Source organism: Taeniopygia guttata, chromosome 2, assembly GCF_048771995.1.
Source record: "Taeniopygia guttata chromosome 2, bTaeGut7.mat, whole genome shotgun sequence".
NCBI classification, from domain to species: Eukaryota; Metazoa; Chordata; class Aves; order Passeriformes; family Estrildidae; genus Taeniopygia; species Taeniopygia guttata.
The window spans coordinates 150,746,694-150,764,053 of NC_133026.1; the positions used below are offsets into that span (position 1 = coordinate 150,746,694).

Consider the following 17,360-nt stretch of genomic DNA (forward strand, 5'->3'; position numbering starts at 1 on the left):
TTTTCTAGCCAAGCATTAATACACTGACCGTTCTATTTTCATTAGTTTCTACTTCTTGTATAATTTTTGTGTTGATAAATCTTATGCTCACTGCTTATCTTTAATCATATTTCTGCTGTCTTTGAGGCCTGCTTTTTGTAACTTGATTTTAACTAAAACTTTGATTTTAAGGATTCTTACAGTTCTCCCCCTTGGTTCAACTGAAAACACGCAAGCCACTGACACAACCCAGATTTGCCTGGTTGTCCAGGATCAGACAATGCTCACCTCCAACAGCCCTGGGCAAACACCAAATCCTCTTTCTGACCATCACAAGTGGCCTCAGCCCTTTGCACTCAGCCCCAGTAAAGACCCCAAAGGCCCTGGATACCAAAACCCTAAAGGCAAGAGGGGCACCAAGACACCCACAGAGCACCGCCAACGGGAAATGTCAGGTCTAGTGTCAGGCTTAGCCAGGTGGGATCAAGGTGGGAAGGCATGGAATGAGAGGGAAGGGGAAACACCTCCGGCACAGCTGCAAATCCCAGAGCAGCGAGACAGGGCTGGGAGGGAATGGGGCTCCTCTTCACAGCACACCCACACACCACAGCACACCCGTGCCACAGGGTCACCTTGCCGATGACAACCGCACCTCCCCGAAGTTTTGGTGGCTTATTCAGCCCTCCTGACACTCACCTTCAGAGCAAACCCTCCCAAATTCCACCAATCCTCACATACCAATAACTCACACTTAAATCCGCCCTCAAGGTCAGAAGGACAGGGCCGCAAGAGAAGGACGTGGAATCGTGGAATTCCATAAAGGCACACCCTCATCATGACAGAGAGGGAAAGCGAAGCACGCTGACCTTCAGTTAGAAATTACTGGGTTTTGCTCAAAGGAACACAATATTGTCATTCACAGGATATAAATCATTATGAAATCTTATGGCCTGAATGTGGAATAAGGGAATCGATACCACAGACCAGCCTGGGAACAAAGGGATCGGATCCCGTTTGTTGTTTGTTATTGGATTTCTGAATGAGGCCAAGAAATGCACTTTACATGCACGCGTGAGTTGAAATTAGAATTTGAGGAATCCAAGAGGACCATAAAAATGGAACAGGTTCAGCCTGAACAGCCTCTGTTACCAGATCTTGTGATCCCACTCAAGACACCAGGCCAAGAGCTCTCTTTCATCCATCAGGAACAGCTGCCAGGCACTGGGAGCTTTCCAAGCTCTTCCTGAGTGACCTCCCCAAGACATCAGCAGCTCCCTCAGCATTCCTGGGTGCAACACAATGACTGATGGACATCCAGCAGCACAAAACTGAGTCCCAGTCTTCACAAGTCACCACAAACCACAGCACCCAAGGGACACAAAGTGACATCACTGATGATGTTGCAAATTTCCAGGGCTCTGGTTGTTTATTTATTCCTCCCTGACACACATCTGACAATGAAATCCTGCCAAATAGCAACCCATGAAAACTGCCGCCAAGATCAGATGGACACAGACTCAAGAGCAGGACACAGAATTGGAGAACATCACAAAGGAAAACATGCCCCACCTCACGACCTCATGCCAGGTGGGGTGAGGCAAGAGCTGCTGCCTCAAAAATGCCCCAAGGCCATGGGACAAGACTGTCCCGCCCCTCCAGGACCAGCATAAAAGCCAGGCCAGAGCCTCTCTCCCTCACACACTTCTGAAATCTTCTGCTCCTGCCAACAACCAGGTGAGTCTCAAGGCCCTGACCCTCCTGCTCCTGCACCCCTGGCCCCTCTCTTCCAGCACACTCAGCCCCAGCCTCAGCAGCCCTCACGCCTCCCCACAGCCCCACAACAACCTCCACACTCCCTCACCCTCCTGCATCACTGCCCCTATTCACCCTCACATCCCTGCCCTGCCTCATCCCCTCTCTTCCAGGCACCCTCCACACCACACCCATGGCCTGCAACACCCTCTGCCGACCCTGCGGACCCACCCCGCTGGCCAACAGCTGCAACGAGCCCTGTGCCCTGCAATGCCAGGATTCCCGCGTCATCATCGACCCTTCCCCTGTGCTGGTCACCCTGCCAGGACCCATCATGACCTCCTTCCCCCAGAACACCGCCGTCGGATCCACCTCCTCGGCTGCCGTGGGCACTGAGCTCAGTGTGCAGGGACAGCCCATCTCTGGTGGATTTGGTGGCTTTGGCTACGGCCTTGGCTACGGCCGTGGGTTTGGCTATGGGCTGGGAGGCCTGGGCTGCTACGGCAGAAGGGGCTGTGGCTACAACTGCTGAGGGCTCTCAGCACCACCCCTGACAGCAACCACCCACTCTCTGGGGCACATCTCAGGCATTGAGGACACATTTCTGGGCCAAGGCTCTCTAAGTGGCTCAGGGATGCCTTAGGGCATCTGCCCCACCCTTTTGTCCTTCTCCCTTTCAGCTCTGACCAGTCCCCTCTGCTGCAAACACCTTCTCCAAGGCTGGAGACCACTGGGAACCTTCACCATCAGGTTGCTTCTACTGCAGAGCAGGAAGGTCTTGCAAACCTACTGCAATCAAAGGACCTCGGCTGATGGTCGCCCTACTTGCCCCTCAGACCAGCTCCCTTCCACTCGCTGCTCATGACCTCTCACTCTTCTTTTGCCTCAATAAAATACTCTTGGCTTGTAACCTGAGATGTCTCCGACAACTTTTTCTGACAAAGGTGTGCCAACCACATTTGGCACAAATCCACATCTCCACACACCATTTGTGGAGGGTGCAAATTGCACCAACACCTCTCATGGAAATGGTTCTGCAGTTCCACAACCCTCTGGGACACACTGACACACTTTGTGTCCAGCACAGACGAGAACCTCACTGGCTTAATCACAGGTCTGGACACCGTATTGCAGCTCTAACCTTGATTCTGCCACAAGCTCCTCACTGGTGCTGTGTTCATTTTGGCTGGACATCAGCTGCTCCAGACCCTCATCATCTTCCAGGTCCATTTACAGATCAGCTCAGGCTGCTGCATGTCTTCCTTTATTTTCATGTCCCAGAGTCGAACACACAACTCCAGTCCACCCCAACCAGAGCAGAGGGACAGAATCCCCCCCATCACCTCCTGCCCATGCCATGGACCTGTGCTCAGAGCACGGGGAGTTTCTGGTCAGCTCATTCATGTTGTGGGGCATGTCCAGTTCTTCATCCAAAACCTCCCCAAGTCCTTCCCCTCTGGGCTGCTCTCAATCCTCTCATTGCCCAGTCTCCAGCCTGTTTGGCATTGCTCCAAAGCACATGCAGGACCTTGCACTTGGCCTTGTTCAGCTTCATGAGAAGGACGATATCCCACAACCCCAACCCGTTCCAGCCCCTCTGACTTCCATCCCTTCCCTCCAGACAACCAACCCCATCACTCAGCTTGGAGTGGTCCCTGCTTTTGCTGATCATCCCCTTAAATCCCAGTTCCCTGATTTCTGACAATGATACAGAATTATAACAATCCCAACAGGAGTCTCTGTGGGCCACCACTCATCCCTGTTCTCCACACAGGGACGTGGAGCCATGGACCACAACTCTTTGAGTGAGACCATCCTGCCCATTCCTTACCCACCAAATGGTCCAACCATCAACTCCACATCTCTCCAGCTTCGAGACAAGGATGTTGTCTGGCACAGGAACCAAGGACTTGCACAAAGCCAGGTACAGGATACTGGCAGCACTTCCCTCATCCACCCATGCTGGAATGAATCCCAACTCATCAAAGCTGCTGCCACGATCAGATGGGCACAGCCTCGAGAGTGGCTATGGAATTGCAGAGCTGTGGGAAGCAAAGCGTTCCCAACCTCGGGACTCACCAGGCTGTGCCAGGCAAGAGCAGCCAGCCTGAAAAATGCCCCAATGTCGTGGGCAGTGGCTGTCCCAAACCTTCAGCCATGGATCATCCTTGAGGCCTTGATCGGGATATCCCTCAGCAGAGTCTTGTCTTCCTTAGTCCCAGTAACCCAGAGATGATCAGAGTTCTCCAAAATCATCAGAGCAGAGCCGAGGGGCAGGACCTGCTGCCCCTGGATTGGAGCAATCCCAACCATGCAGGATAAAGGCTGGGCGAGGAGGGGATTGAGCCCAAGGAGGAGCACTTGGGGTGCTGGTGGATGCAGTCATGGACAAGCCCAGCCCTGTGAATGTGCCAAACAGAAACCCCGCTGTGTCCTGGGCTCATCCCCAGAGCGTGGGCAGCAGGTGAGGGGGGGATTCTTCCCCTCTGCTCCACTCTGGTGAGACTGGAGATGTGTGTTCAGCTCTGGGACCGGGAAACAAGGAAGACGTGGACCTGCTCAACCAGAGCTGGACATAGCCCTGGAAGACGATGATGAGCTGGGGAAACTGGTGCCCATAAAAATAGATCACACCACACACGAGGGGCCTGTGGCTGAGGCAAGGATAGACCTGCATTAGTGTGTCCAGTTTGTCTTCCAATAGCTGCAGGGTTTGTGTGAGAATGCACTGGAAGAGCAAAGTGCGGCTGTGAGTAGTGGAACAGCAGAAATAAACCTAACAGTGATCTTGGTGCACTTCTTCACCCACCCCAGGGGCCTCTACAACCCGGACTCAGTGCTGAGTGAGACTGGAGGAAGCCTGGGAGAAGAAAGAAGGAGTCATCTCAGGTGGCGATGCAGGAAAACTTTATTGAGGTAGAAGAGTGAAAACTCAGGAGCAGGCAGTGGAAGGGAGCTGGTCTGAGGTGCAAGCAGGGCGACCATCAGCCAAGGTCCCTTCCTGTGGTGAGGTTTGGCCAGAGCATCAAGGCCTTCCTGCCCCACAGTGGGAGCAGCCCAGCAGAGGTGCCCGATGGTCTCTGGCTTGGGAGAAGGGGTTTGTCCAGAGGGGACTGGACACAATAAAGGGGAGATGCAGAGCAGGGAATGGGAGAAAAGCAGAAATGGAGATGGGCCATGTTTGCAGGCAGTCTGAGCTGTCCCCTTGGCTACTGAATTGATGGAGCCCTGAGAGCAGGAGCTGGAATTGCTGAGCCATTTTGAGAGCCGTGGTCCAGAGATGTGTCCTCAATGCCTGAGATGTGTTCCAGAGTGGGTGGTTGGTGTCAGGGGTGGTGCTGAGGGCCCTTAGCAGTTGTAGCCACCCCTTCTGCCATAGCAGCCCAGGCCTCCCAGCCCGTAGCCAAACCCACGGCCGTAGCCAAGGCCGTAGCCAAAGCCACCAAATCCACCAGAGATGGGCTGTCCCTGCACACTGAGCTCAGTGCCCACGGCAGCCGAGGAGGTGGATCCGACGGCGGTGTTCTGGGGGAAGGAGGTCATGATGGGTCCTGGCAGGGTGACCAGCACGGGAGAAGGCTGGATAACGACGCGGGAATCCTGGCATTGCAGGGCACAGGGCTCGTTGCAGCTGTTGGCCAGCGGGGTGGGTCCGCAGGGCTGGCAGAGGGTGTTGCAGGCCATGGGTGTGGTGTGGAGGGTGCCTGGAAGAAAAGCGAGGGTGAGGCAGGGCGGGGGTGTGTGGCTGGTAGGTGAGGGAGTGTGGAGAGTGTTGTGGGGCTGTGGGGAGGCGTGAGGGCTGCTGAGGTTGGGGCTGAGCGTGCTGGAAGAGAAGAGCCAGGCGTGCGGGAGCAGGACGGTCAGGGGATTGAGGCTCACCTGGTTGTTGGCAGGAGCAGGAGAAGGTGTCAGGAGAAGTGTGTGAGGGAGAGAGGCTGTGGTCCAGCTTTTATGCTGGTCCTGGAGGGGTGGGACAGCTTTGTCCCATGGCCTTGGGGCATTTTTTGGCAGCATCTCTTGCCTGGCCCAGCCTGGTGAGTTATGAGGTGGGGAGTGTTTTCCTTCATGCAATTCTGCAATTCCATGTCCTGCCTTTGAGGCCACGTCCAGCTGACCTTGGAGGCAGCTTTCAATCGGGAGTTGGTATTTGGGTGGATTTCATTGTTCATTCTTCATCAAGGAGGGCTGAATAAACAACCAGAGCTCTGGAGATTTGCAATGTCATCACTGAGGTAATTTTGTGGCACTCGTGTGCTGTGGTTTGTGGGTGCCTTGTGGAGACCTGGGCTCTGTTCTGTGCCACTGGGTGTCCATCAGTCGTTGTGTTGCACCCAGGAATGCTGAGGGAGCTGCTGATGTCCTGGGGAGGCTCCTCTGCTAAAACCTGGAAGATTCCAGTACCTGGGAGTGTTTCCTGGTGGATGAAAGAGAGCTCCTCGCCTTGTGTGTTGAGTGGGATCAAGGGAGAGGATCTGGGAAATGCGAAGCTACTCAGGCTGAACTTGTTACAGTGTTATGATCCATTTGGATTTCCTAAATTTAAACAACAACCTAACCTGTCATTTAAAATCTACTTCTTGACCTCATTAAGAAATCTAAGAAATAAACAACAAATGGGGCCCATCCCTTTGTTTCCAGGCTGGTCTATGACGTCAATTCCTTTATTCCGCATTCAACCGTAAGGTTTCATAATTTATATCCCTCAAGTCTTAGTATTATGTTCCTCTTAGCAAATAACCATTAATTACTAACGGGTGGTCAACAACCTCCTCTTTCCTTCTCTGCCATTACTTGGGCATTTTTCTGTGGAATTCTCAGATTCCACGCCCTCCTCTTGAGGCTATGCCCATCTCACCATGGCGGCAGCCTTTAGGTGTGCATTTAGAGATGAAATTTTGGTGTTGTGGGTACAGCAGGAAGACATGACCAAAGTTTTGGAGAACTGAGACCACCCTGTGGCACTGCCTTGCCGTGGCTTGTGGGTGGGCTCTGCAGAGTTTCCACCAGCCCTGAGAAGGTGGTTTGGACTTTGCAGCTCTTCCAAATATCCAGAGTTTCCCCTTCCACCCCATTCCCTCTCTCCACGCTATTTCCCCAGATGTCAAAGCCTGACTGGAGATGTCGCCTTTACCATTGGTCACGCTCTTGGTGTCCCTTTTCTCTGTAAGGATTTGATACTCAGGGTTTTTTGGATCTTTATTTGGACTGAGTGTGGAGGAGCGAGATCACTGCTCTGGGCAATGTCTGATTGTCAGAAAGAGGATCTGGAAGTTGTCCAGGGTTTTTGGAGGTGAGTATTGCACGATCCTCCACAACCCAGGCATGTCCAGTTGTCCAGTGGGGTGTCCTGAGAAGGATCTGAATGGCAGGGCCCAGAGGGTTGAGGTCTGAGATGTCCTTTCAAACAGGCAGAAGCTGAGAGAGCTGGGAGTTCCTTCAGGCACGAGGAAAGAAACCACATGGGACACGTTCTCAATACTCCATGGAATGACCTTGGAGGACACCCGAGTTCTCCTCAGCTTTGGCTGAATCTTCTACGTGCCCTGACACGCGACATCAACAACCACACGCCGCTCACTAATTCTGGAAGTTAAGAGGTGCCGCCAAGGTCAGATGGACACCGCCCCGAGGGAAGGACCTGAAACTGCAGAAATCCAGGAAGAAAAACATTCCCCACCTCAGGATTCACCAGGCTGGGCCAGCCAAGAGCTGCTGCCCAAAAAATGCCCCAAGGCCATGGGATAAGGCTGTCCCACCCCTCCAGAACCAGCATAAAAGCCAGCCCAGAGCCTCTCTCCCTCACACACTTCTCCTGACACCTTCTCCTCCTCCTGCCAACAACCAGGTGAGCCTCAAGCCCCTGAACATCCTGCTCCTGCTCCCCTGGCTCCTCTCTTCCAGCCAGCTCAGCCCCAGCCTCAGCAGCCCCACAGCCCCACAACAGCCTCCACACTCCATCACCCTCCTGCATCACCGTCCCTTCGACCCTTCACCCTTCCCCTTCCTCACCTTTCTTTCTTCCAGGAACCCTCCACACCACACCCATGGCCTGCAACACCCTCTGCCGACCCTGCGGACCCACCCCGCTGGCCAACAGCTGCAACGAGCCCTGTGCCCTGCAATGCCAGGATTCCCGCGTCGTTATCCAGCCTTCTCCCGTGCTGGTCACCCTGCCAGGACCCATCATGACCTCCTTCCCCCAGAACACCGCCGTCGGATCCACCTCCTCGGCTGCCGTGGGCACTGAGCTCAGTGTGCAGGGACAGCCCATCTCTGGTGGATTTGGTGGCTTTGGCTACGGCTTTGGCTACGGCCGTGGGTTTGGCTATGGGCTGGGAGGTCTGGGCTGCTACGGCAGGAGGGGTGGCTACATCTGCTAAGGACCCTCAGCACCACTCCTGGCACCACCAGCTCTGGCCTCAACAGCTCCTGCAAGCAAAGCTCCTCAGTTGATGGTCATCCTGCTTGCAGCTCGCTCTGGATCCTTTCCATTTCATTCTCCCGTCTCTTCATTCTCTTGCTTCAATAAAATTTTTCTGCATCAAAGCCTGAGGTGCCTCCTATTTCTTTTTGAATTCCAGTGGTTTCACATCCTCGCCCAACACAGTGCCAGGGCTCAGCAGGACTTTGGTGAAAGGAAAAGGGGCACAAGACTTTTCTCTAGGAAATATGTTCAGCAATATTTAACAGATCCCTCACCAGTAACAAACAACACTCGCAAAGGAAGCAGAGAAGGGGGGGGAATCTTCCAAAATATTTTACCTGCCAAACACCTGCTATACCAAAGGCTTTGGCACATTAATGCTCTCCTGCTCATGGCTCTGGCAAAGTCTCTCTCTGCCAGCACACAAACTCTCTTCCCAGCACGACCTTCGAGCCCTCTGAACAGTCAGAAAATCTTCCACTTGGGCAGGAACTCTGGAGTGCAAGTTCTTCATTCCCTCCAGCTCAAGCAAGCCCAGCAAGATCAGAATTTCCCAGTACCACGGACAGTTCACATTTTCATCTCCCAGCACAATTTTCCCCTCTGTGACCAACCTTGCACTGAAACATCCTTGCTTTCTTTTCCCCACAGAATTCCATCTGTTTTCCCTTGTGCTCCTGCCCTCTTCTCCTCCACGTGTGCACTGCAGAGAACAGCCAGGCTTCCCTCAACTTCATCTTCTGCCATCGGAGATTTTCACACACTGGTGGTTGGCAGTCCCAGCTCTCTCAGCCTCTCCTCTAGGAAATATCCTCCTTTAGAGCACTGCTGGTCCTGAAATGGTCTGGATTTGTCGGAGTCCAGAGCATCCCTCTGTCTGCCCGGATGACTCCAGCCCCTGGCAAAGAGCCCAGGAACCTTGGCAGCAAATTAAAAAACACCTGTGGATTCGATTTTAGCCCGTGGGAGAGGCTGCCGACCTTATAGGAGGAATTACAAGCAAAAAGGGTTTGAATGATTTAATAAGGACATTGACACAGGGTGGAAAAGTAGAATTTTGGGATTTTTTTAGAATGAAATTCAGGGGTACAAGATGGAGGAATCTGTGTGTGTCCTAGATTCTTCTTCCTTCTTCTTGTCCTCCATGTTTTGGTGTGATAGTGACACTTTTCTATTGGTTTAGGATAGGGACACCTTGTCCAACGTCGATTTTAGGTGTTGGTACGGGAATTGTAAACATGGTACACGTAATTTTGGGTATATAATGTGGGAGCTGCCTGGGGCAGGAAGGAGACTGCCATGGCTTCTGTGCTAGCTGGACCTCGGCAGCTCAGAAAGAAATTATTATAGATAATGAAAAATAAACAACCTTGAAAACTCGGCTTCACGCATTCCAGATCTCTTCTTCGGCGGCCGGACTAGGGAAAAAGGACTTTCACACTGTTGGGGTCTTTCCCAGTGACCCCGACATGGATTCACTGAATTGACCTCATTTTCACACTGGGCTGGCCAGCATTGCCCACAACCCCTCACGTGTGACCCACCAGTGCTACACAGACAGCAAGAGTCACCTCTCCGTGCTTGGTCGTAAAAATATTCCAGCCCCTGGACACTCGAGGTCCCTGTCCCCACGATGGCACAGGGACAACTCCTGCTCCATTTCTCCTCAACCACAACCACAAAGGCTTTTTTGGAGAAGAAAACCTGATTTATTAAAAAAATATGGATATTGATCTAGTACCGAAATCCAACTGTGACGGACAAAAACTCTCTAACAGTTTAAAGTTAGAAAGCGTATGTTTATTCGACGCCGGGTGGGATAGCTCCCAAATCCACACCACAGCTTCCAGGTGATTCCAGAGTCCTTTTATCCATACAAGTATTGAATACTCAAAATACAAATACATATTCATCATTTCGGTACATCCCATTCCTCGCTTCGTATGCTAATAATTTCAAAATCTATTAAGCATGCGTAGTTTGTTCCTTAAAATGGGTCAGTGGTCCCTTTCGTGGGGAGGGGTCCCAAAATGAGGAAGTAAATGAAGTCTTCCTCGTTCTGACCTTTCTACCTTTTCAATGCAAATATGACAAATGAACTCTTGGTAGAACTTCCGTTCCTTGTCTTCAATCGGTTTCAGAACAGGGGAGGCCCAAAATTGTCTTATGTTCCTAAAAGCTATTTATCAGTTTATATATTATTCATTATAAACCCAGCTAATTAAACATTGAGCTGACAAGAAATCAATTATTAGTTACCCACTAACTCTTAACTTCATCAAGGCCTACTCATTTATTTTAATTAACTCTAGTAAGGCTTATCTCTAACTAAAATCTTAGCTCCTCTAAAATCTCTAAATTCCTTAAAATTTACATTTCAAACCATTGTTCCAACTGACACTTAAACATTTTATCCCACCTGGGAGGATTCCACCCCACCAAGAAGCGGAGCTTGGCACCTGTCCTTGCTGAGCTCCAGCAGATGTCCAGGACCACTCAGGCTTTCAGTTTTGGCCAAAAAAATCCAACTTCTGGGCCACAGCACTGGGGACTTTGGAATACTGACCACAACCCTCTGGACCACAACTTCAGAGCCTTCTCAGGCCACCACAGTGGTCACTGACACAACTCAGACTTGCCTGGTTGTTGAGGATCACGCAATGCTCGCCTCCAAGAACACCGCGCAACCTCCAAATCCTCATTCTGACCATCAGATGCTGCCCAGAGAAGTGACCTCACACCTCAACCCAAGCTGGGACCTGCAATTCCCCGGATATCAAAACTGTAAAACCAAGAGGGGCACGCAGAAACCCAAAGAGGACGACCAACAGAAAAAACAAAGTTTAATCTCAGGGTTTACCCGATTGGGAAAATGCAGAGAAGAAGGGAATGTGATGGAAGGGGCAGCTGCAAATAATTGGAACAGCTGCAAAGCTCAGACCGGTCTGACAAGGCTGAGAGAAGCTGGGGGCAACTCTTTACAACACACCCACAAGCCACAGCAGACGAGGGCCACGAGGTGACCTAAATGATGACACCCCAGTTTCCAAAATTCTGGTCACGTCCTCAGCCTGCCCTGACACGAAGCATCAACAGCAGAATTCCGTCGCTATAATTGGCAATTAAAAGAATTAAAAGCTGCCACCAAGTTCAGGTGGACATGGCCTCAAGAGAGGGACGTGGAATCACAGAATTTACAGAGAGACGGCGGAACCATGAGAGGGGAGGGAAGAGGATCACGCTGACTGTCCGTTAGTAATTATTAGGTTTTGTAGAGGGACACGGTACTAACATCTAAAGAACATAAGTTGTAAAACGTTGAATGAGAGAATTGAGGTCACAGCCCTGGCAAAAAAGGGATTGGGCACTGGTTTGTTGTTTGTTTACTGGATTTCTAAACCAGGTCAAGGAATGAGCTTTAAATGACAGAGAATGCTGTTGTGTAAATTGAGAAATACAAATGGACCCAAACATTGGAACAAGCTCAGCCTGACTGTGCTCTCATTTTCCAGATCCTCTCCCAATCCCACTCATGACACAAAGCCAAGAGCTCTCTTTCATCCATCACGAAGAAGTCCCAGGCACCTGGATCTGGCCAAGCTGTTCCAGAGTGACCTCCCCAGGACATCAGCAGCTCCCTCAGCATTCCTGGGTGACACAACGACTGATGGACATCCAGCAGCACAGAAATGAGTCCCGGTCTTCACGAGGCACCCACAAACCACAGCACACGAGCGCCACAAAATGACCTCACTGATGACATCGCAGATCTTCCGAGCTCTGGTTGTTTATTCAGCCCTCCCAGAAACGCGTGGAACAATCACATCCACGCAAATACCAAATTATTGAAGTGGCTGCCAAGGTCAGATGGACACAGCAACGAGAGCAGGACTTGAAACTGCACAATTGTGGGAGGGAAAACACTCCCCACACAATGACTCACCAGTAACGAAAGAGCTGCTGCCTAAAAAATTACCCCAAGGCCATGGGACAAAGCTGTCCCATTCCTCCAGGACCGGCATAAAAGCCGGACCAGAGCCTCTCCCACACACACTTCTCCTGACACCTTCTTCTTCTGCTCCTGCTGACAACCAGGTGAGCCTCAAGCCCCTGACCCTCCTGCTCCTGCACCTTTGGCCTTTCTCTGCCAGCATGTTCAGCCCGAACCTCAGGAGATCTCAAACCTCCCCACAGCCCCACAGCAGCCTCCACACTCCCTGGCCCTGGGCTGCTATGGCAGAAGGGGTGGCTACAACTGCTGAGGGCCCTCAGCACCACCCCTGACACCAACCACCCACTCTGGAACACATCTCAGGCATTGAGGACACATCTCTGGGCCAAGGCTCTCCAAGGGGCTCAACTCTTCCACCTCCTGCTCTGAGGCCTCCAAGCAATTCAGCAGCCAAGGGGCCTGCTCAGACTTCCTGCAAACATGGCCCATCTCCATTTCTGCTCTTCTCCCACTCCTGGCTCTTCATGGCCCCTTTGGCTCTGTCCAGTCCCCTCTGGACAAATCCCTTCTCCCAAGCCAGAGACCATCTCGGTTTCTCCCACTGTGGGGCAGGAAGGCCTTGATGCTCTGGCCAGACCTCCTGCAATCAAAGGATCTGTGCTGATGTTTGTCCTCTTGCACCCCAGACCAGCTCCATTTTATCTATTTCTCCCGCTTTTTACAGATTTTTGTTTTGTTTTGTTTTTTTGTGTTTGTCTTTTTTTTTTTTTATTTGCCTCAATAAAATTTTCCTGCATCACAGCCTCAGATGACTCCTCTTCCCTTCGTCTCCCAATACCGTTCCAACCTCTCACAGCCTGAATCCAGGTGTCAATTTTCCATCAGCTCCGCCTCGAGTTTGGTGTTCACCCCTTTTTTTCCATCCTGGCCAAGCCACTCATCCCAGCAGAGGTGCCCAGACTTATTCAGGGAAATATTTCACCCCAAACAAAAATTACTTGGTGTAATTTTTCCTTCCTTGTTGACCAACCTCCTTCCCTAACACCACTCAAAATCCATCAGGAGAAACAGAAAGGAATTCTGGAGGCAGGGGGGGAAAGGAAAAATTCCTCATTCCTTTCCATGGGTTTGGCACTGACTTCAACATCCCCAGGCAGAAAAATTTTAAAGAAATGCCACATAAAATCAAGTCTGCTCTCCTAAAATCAGTTGCTGATTTTAGGAGTGGGCAGTTCCTGATGTGGGCAGTTTGTTAGCGTAACAATCTTCGTTATCCAGATAAATAATTCTAAATTAATTCTAATTTGATGTTCCCTTTTATGTCTCATCCATGTTGATGATCTTGGAGGCCCTTCCCAACCACAATCATTTCAGGATATGATTTTAATTAGTAGAGTGGACCTTCCCATCAAACCCTATATTGACAAAATGCAATAAAATGTGATTTATATTAAACCAGCTTTTGTTGGTGCCTTTGAAAATGAAAGTTTAATCAACCTGAATGATTAATTCCACGACACTTTGGTGTGGAGGTGAAAGTGCTGTTCACCTTTTCCATGTCCTGTTGGAATCATGGCTCCTGATTTTCCACTTTATAATAATGATGATAAACCCTCAAAACCACCTGCAATTGATAAATCCATCTGCAGAACCCAGCAAGCAGATGGGGAGGGAAAAATAACCCAATGAAGATTAAAAAAACCCCCAAAACCTCCTGTTTTAAGTAAATCCATAAAGCCCCACCAGAATAAATCAGAATAAATGCCAAAACCAAATCAGCAAAGGTCTTTTGGGGGAGAAAGGCTGCCAAAAAATAGAAAAACACCTGGTTAGAAAACTCCACCTAAAGAAATTATCAAGAACTGAGCAATGAGCAGAGAAAAATAGAGGGAGAAAGGGAAATGGATCAATTTTAACAAAAAGAGGGAGGAAATGGCAAAACCCCACAAAACATAAACTGTGAGAAAGGAGGAAGAACAACAATCCAAAGGCAAAAAGCTCCTTAAAATGTTGATAACGAGAACAAACTCTGATTTTTTCCAGAGAAAATCTGCAGGTGCCACAGAGCCCTCAGCTCTGCACCAATTCCATGTCAGGATTCACCATCCAGAGGGTGCTTGGACCACGAATTTTGGGAGTTGTCACCTCCTGCTCTCCCTGTCCCCACCCTGATGGAAAGGTCTGGGGCAATCCAGAGCACCCAGGTCAGGGAATTGTGGAAGGATTTGGGTGGGAAGGGACCTTAAAGATGTTTAATTCCAACATTTGGAATTCCACCATCCCAGTTTGCTCCAATCCCATCCAACCTGGCCTTGGATGCTTCCAGGGATGGGGCAGCCACAGATTCTCTGGGAATTCCATCCCAGCCCCTCACCACCCTCACAGGGAGGAATTAATTTCCAACATCCCAAATTCCCTCTGTTAATTTAAAGCCATTCCCCTCCTCCTGTCCCTCCAGCCTCTTTCCCAAAGATTTCACTCAAATCAAACTTGGAAACAAAGGAAGCACGAAGGAATTAATTCCCAATATCCCAAATTCCCTCTGTTAATTTAAAGCCATTCCCTTCCTCCTGTCCCTCCAGCCTCTTTCCCAAAGATTTCACTCAAATCAAACTTGGAAATTAAGGAAGCAAATCCATGGGCCAGGATCCCACTGTCAGCATCCCGTTATTCCTGGGGGGCTGCACCCGACCCTGGGAAGGGACCCCAAATCCCTCCACCTTGGAAAAGCCTCTGGAGTGATGGCTCTGCCTAAACCTGATAGTAAAAGGGTTTTAAAATCACGGGGATTTAGGGTTAAAAGGAAAATTAAGCTTAGTAGGCCCTGAAAAAAATAAATACAAAATACCCTGGGTACATTCAGACCTTGTACCTTGCTAGAGCTGCACCTGTACATGATAAATGAAATAATTGTTAGATGTGATGATTGTTTAGTAATTAAATATAGCTGCTGTTTAATCGTAAGAATAATCATGAGAAACTGTGGTCAGGGGCCTAAGAAAGATCACGAGAAACTTGTGCTTGAATAAAGTCAATGTATACAACAGAACAATGTAAGTTTAACAATTGATACGTAAGTTATATAACGCTGGAATATAAAATAGGAGTCAGATTTGGGTCTGCACCCCTGAATTCCCAGAGCTCTCAATAAAAGCACCTCCATGGAATCATATCCCGTGGTTATGAGCGTTCCTGAACGCTGACAAACCCAATCCCACGGACACGGAATTCACCTTCCTGGAGAAAAGCTGCCCGGAAAAAAGGGATTGGGATGATCAGGGCATGGAATTGGGTGGTTTTAGGGTCCTTCCCAACCCAAACCAATCCACAGGGATTCAGGAGCCCAACCTGTTCACCTTTAAAGGGAATTTTCCGGGTTTCTTCCCGGGCCTCCTTTGGCCTGTGCACACCGGGATGCTCCGAGCCTCCCTCTCCTCCCAGGTTTTGTTATTCCCTGGCAGGATTGCCCAAGAACCAGGAGAGGACTCAGGTGCAGCTCCCGAGGACTGAAATTATATTTTCCACTCCCAAAATCCGCTGTTACTCAGCTGAATTCCTGCGGCTCCCGCTCCCGGGTGGGACAACAACAACATTTCCCAATTTCCCAGCTGGACACGGAGAAGCCAAACAAACAGAAATGAGGATTTTATACGAATTTAGAAACTGCTCAGGGTTGTGTGAACATCAGGAGAGCCAGGAAAGCAAATTCACCAACATGGGGAAAAAAAAATCATCCCGAAAAAACACCCTCCAGTCCTGAAGGAGTCTCGTTCTCCAGCTTCATTCCTTAGGGTTGGATTTGCAACAGGCCGGGGAGAACGGAGAGGGAGCAGCGTGTTAAAATATGGGATTAAAACATCAACACTCCAAGATTTGGGCTGTGGAATCAATGGGATTGGATTTTTTTTCATGGAATGGTTCAATCTGGGAGAGACCCTCAAGATAATCCATTCCCATCATTTCCTTGATGGAAAAGTGGATTTGATTTTTCCTCTGTTCCTCTTGTTTAATTGTTGAGGGGGGGTTTCAGAGTTGTTCCGAGCATTTATATAACTTAAAAATATTAAAAGACAACAGTCTCACGTTTCCATGGTGACGGAGACAGCGGGAATTCACTTGGCTTGAGTTGTCGGCATCTCATTTTTAATCAAGGTTTAAAAGCCAGAGGAAATTTGCTCGGAGCTTCCCTGAAAAGCTCCAGGCAGAACAAAGAAAATTCAGGAACAGAACCATGGAATGGTTTGGGGTTGGAAGGGACATCGGCCACGTCCCCAAGTGCCACATCAGATCCCTCGGAGACATCCTGATTTTCCTCTGGAAGTGTCCAAGGACAGGTTGGAAGTGGCTCGGAGCTCCCTGAGGTCGTGGGAAGTGTCCCAGCCCATTTTAGGGAGGTGGAACTCCATGAAATTCCCTTCCAACCCAAACCATTCCATGATTTGGTGGTGGAATGGATTCTCTCGGAGAAAAGGAAATTTTATTCTGCACAAATCAATTTAAATTGAAAAAAAACCCCAAAAAACCAGAAAAACAACCAGCCTGAAACGAAACATTTCCAAAACTAAACCTAAAGAGCAACAGGAGCAGGAGGAAAAAACCCAAAATTTTCCTGACTCACCCTTTCCCAGCATGTCCCAGAGGAGCTCAGAGGAGAAAACTTGACGGGTTTTGGGTCCTTCTTCTCCCAAAAAAAAAAACCACGGGCTGGACGTGAGGAACCTCTCGCAGCCCTGGAAAAGAGAACACCACCTCGGGCACGGTGGAGCCGCCGATCCTGCTGAGACAGTCGGCCAAATTCCTGGAAAAATTGCAAGTCAGGGATTCTGCTGAGGCTGGAAAGGGAATAAAAGGGTTTTGTGGTTGGTTTCGCGCCGTGACCGAACTTGTCCCCTCTTGGCAAATCGAATTTCCCCGAGTTTTGGCCACGGGGTGAAAACCACTCCGAAGGTCTCATGGTGTCCTCAACTCATTTGTCACCCTGGCCAGCTTTGTCCTCCCAAAAATATATTTTGGGTTTGGTCCTCGGGGTGTGTTGGGTTTTGGGGTGTGTTGATGGACATGCCAGTGAGGGAATGTCCAAGGCTGGTGGGATCGAGGGAGAAGTTTGGGGTGGACAAATTCCAGTGGTGACCCCCAAGTTGGACAGACCGGGCAGGGCTGGGGGGGCCCCGGAGGGGGTTGGAGCCCCCAAATTTGGGGTCCCCATCCCCATCCCAAACGCAGCAGGGAGGGAATGGGATCATGGAGGTGGAT

At 50.2% G+C, this 17,360-nt stretch overlaps 3 protein-coding genes across 4 annotated transcripts in view; 1 reads left to right on the top strand and 2 right to left on the bottom strand.

Annotated features, from left to right (window-relative positions):
• LOC121469308 (feather beta keratin-like) overlaps window positions 1-17,360 on the bottom strand; it is a 73,672-nt gene that overhangs the window by 55,138 nt on the left and 1,174 nt on the right. Inside the window, exon 2 of one of the 2 annotated variants that reach the window (XR_012054322.1) lies at window positions 16,726-16,939. The gene's annotated coding sequence lies outside the window, so the exon portion shown is untranslated. The remainder of the gene's footprint in view (window positions 1-16,725; window positions 16,940-17,360) is intronic. The other variant, XM_072925093.1, reaches the window with a different exon arrangement.
• On the top strand, window positions 1,925-2,293 carry LOC115492371 (feather beta keratin-like). Its single transcript, XM_030261179.4, has one exon. It carries the CDS (start codon window positions 1,925-1,927, stop codon window positions 2,261-2,263), a length of 339 nt encoding a protein of 112 aa, XP_030117039.3. The 3' UTR covers window positions 2,264-2,293.
• On the bottom strand, window positions 4,322-5,431 carry LOC121468051 (feather keratin B-4-like). The gene has a single exon (XM_041714110.2). The coding sequence runs from the start codon at window positions 5,413-5,415 to the stop codon at window positions 5,080-5,082; it is 336 nt and encodes a 111-aa protein (XP_041570044.2). The 5' UTR covers window positions 5,416-5,431; the 3' UTR covers window positions 4,322-5,079.

Excerpts from the sequence above, each read along its gene's own strand:
- LOC121468051 (XM_041714110.2), bottom strand. The coding sequence starts at position 5,415 with ATGGCCTGCAACACCCTCTGCCAGCCCTGCGGACCCACCCCGCTGGCC.
- LOC115492371 (XM_030261179.4), top strand. The coding sequence starts at position 1,925 with ATGGCCTGCAACACCCTCTGCCGACCCTGCGGACCCACCCCGCTGGCC.